Source organism: Gekko japonicus, unplaced genomic scaffold, assembly GCF_001447785.1.
Source record: "Gekko japonicus isolate JY-2015 unplaced genomic scaffold, Gekko_japonicus_V1.1 scaffold224, whole genome shotgun sequence".
NCBI classification, from domain to species: domain Eukaryota; kingdom Metazoa; phylum Chordata; class Lepidosauria; order Squamata; family Gekkonidae; genus Gekko; species Gekko japonicus.
Window position 1 is genome coordinate 1,443,219 of NW_015170894.1, and position 2,529 is coordinate 1,445,747.

General features: G+C 45.9%; 1 protein-coding gene across 1 annotated transcript in view; it reads left to right on the forward strand.

Annotated features, from left to right (window-relative positions):
* ZFP64 (ZFP64 zinc finger protein) overlaps positions 1–2,529 on the forward strand; it is a 14,510-nt gene that overhangs the window by 844 nt on the left and 11,137 nt on the right. Inside the window, exon 2 of the mRNA XM_015418489.1 lies at positions 1,448–1,687. Coding sequence (XP_015273975.1) covers positions 1,448–1,687 — 240 coding nt within the window. The remainder of the gene's footprint in view (positions 1–1,447; positions 1,688–2,529) is intronic.

Genomic DNA, 2,529 nt, shown 5'->3' on the forward strand with positions numbered 1-2,529 from the left:
CCCTGCTCCATGCCCAGAAGATGGCAAACAACAACAACAAACCTCCAGGGTCCCTGGCTAAACTGATCTGGAGAACAATTGCTTCCTGACCCTAAAGTGGCGATCAGCATCTCCCTGAACATGTAAGAAAGGGCCACAAGAACTGAGCACTGATGCGACCTTTCCTGTCCTCCCTTCTCGTGATCTGCCTAAGTTCACAGACTCAGTATTGCTGTCTGATGGCCATCTAGCCTCTGTTTGAAAACCTCCAAACAAGAACTTGGACACAGACACATTCTGCAGGGTTTTTTATCTGGTAAAGAGAGTGTTCATTTTGCTGGTTCAAGACAGGCTAGGAAAACAATAGTCCAATAATATATTATCATACTGCAATGTGTAGAATGGTACACTGTGTGTGCTGCATTTAGCTTTAATGCTCATGTCTTACGTACACTGTACATGCGCACTAGAGATTCCTCATTTAGCACCCCTTAGGCAGTGCCTGAAAGCTGAAATATGATAACTTTAGTGCATGGGAGTGTGTATTGGTGAACTTACAAGGCAACATGGGTCATATTAATTATTTAATTTAGAAAATGCATATGCCACCTCTGCTGAGAACCAAGAGAGACACCATAAAGCAGATTCTCTCTATTAAATAAGTCCCAATCACTGAATTCAAGTGGGAGAGAGAAGATCAGGAATGTAGATCGTTGAGGTGTTCTGGGGCACAAAAGAAGGTTTCATCCTGATATGCCTTTCTGTGCTCTAGACTGGGGGCGCCGGCGCCAGCCAGGAATGCAGGAAGCTGCTGCATGACTTCTATCCAGAGATTTTTAATTTTTACTGTCATGATTTGTTAACATTATGACTGGGTGAGTGAAAAACAGCCATAAGGAGAGAACCATAAGGAGAGCTATTGACCTTACTGTCGCTTCAAGCATGATTCTCAAAACCAGCAGTGCCTTCTTCCGGCTCATGGGTAATATACATGCATGTGTGCATCAGCACTGAGAAGAGTTTGGAAAGGTAATAGCAATGGTTTGGAGTCGTCGGAATTCCACATGGGCTTGCACTAGAGGAAGTGTGGAAAAACCCCTCATGCTAGGCAGCCCCTTGTGCTAAGTTGAATGTAGGGTATCCAGAACCGATTTTCCACTTGTGCAAAAAGGTGTGTGAGCAATATCCAGGCATTATAAGGTATAGGGAGGGAAGTGGTTAGTGTTGCACAAGGTCTTGCACGAATGGCACTCCACTAAATCCATTTATGTTTCTGCTTACTTGTTGCTGGATCCAAGCCAGTATATGTAAGAAGCTCAGAAAGTAGAAGAGGCCCTGGGTATGGCTTCAGACTCGACAGCTTTTGTGAGACTTGGTTTTTCTGTTAAGCCTTTTAGGATACTTTGACCTTTGAAACCTGACAGTTGATGGTTGTCATGGTCCACCCTGATATATTTACTTGTTCCAGTCCCAGGTGGCACCACCGTCTTAGTGGAACTGACTCCGGACATTCACATTTGTGGACTATGTAAGCAACAGTTCAACAATCTGGATGCGTTTGTTGCACACAAGAGAAGCGGCTGCCAGCTCTCTGGTACGGCAGCCGGGACCACCAGTACGGTGCAGTTCGTGGCGGAAGAAATGGTACCGGCAACACAGACTCAAACCACGACTAGAACAATCACTTCGGAGACCCAAACCATTACAGGTATTTTTCCAGGAAATGTTGAAAGGAGATACTCGGGAAAGCAGAGGAGCCGTGTCCTATATCGCAACAGATCCTTGGTCAGTTGGCCACTCCATGTCCTTTCCCGATCTGTAAACAGTTCTTGACTATGGCAATAGGAATCACTTCCAGATGACTAGCCAGGAAAGCATCAGAAAACCTCGTTCTTTGCTTCTTTTAGACCATAAGGTGCTAGCATAGACGCATATTGACAGAATCCCAGAGCCAGGAAGCAACATCAGGGGAAGGTCTCAGCTTCTGTGCCCTGTTGCTGGCCCTCCAGAGGAACTGGTTGGCCACTGTGTGAGACAGGATGCTGGACTAGGTGGACCACCGGTCTGATCCAGCAATGCTCTTCTTATGCTCCGTGGTGCCATCCTAACCAGAGTTACACCTTTCTACGTCCATTGAAGTGCATAGGATGGCATAGTGCTAACATGCAATTTTGAAAACGCCTGGTTGGTGGAGGCTGATCAACCTTGCTTTGTTTCGGTGGTTTGGCTGAGCATGGCAAAACTGGCAGATGAGGGGTGGGTTTGGGCTGTCAGGGACAGAGTCTGGTGGATCGGTGTGGGGGAGGAGGGGTCAAGCAAACAAAAACTTCGAGCTCAAAATACTTGCAGCTTTTAATGGAATGCTTGATGTGACAAGGTATATAAGGAGTTCAGACTATCAGGGTTAAATTGAAAATGCCCCTGACTTAGGTCAAGGTACCCTACGCTTATGAAAAAGAGTATGTTTTTATACCCCACTTTTTTTTTTTTAACCTTAAGGACTCTCAAAGCAGCTTCAAATGCCCTTCCCTCCCTCTCCCCCCAACAGAA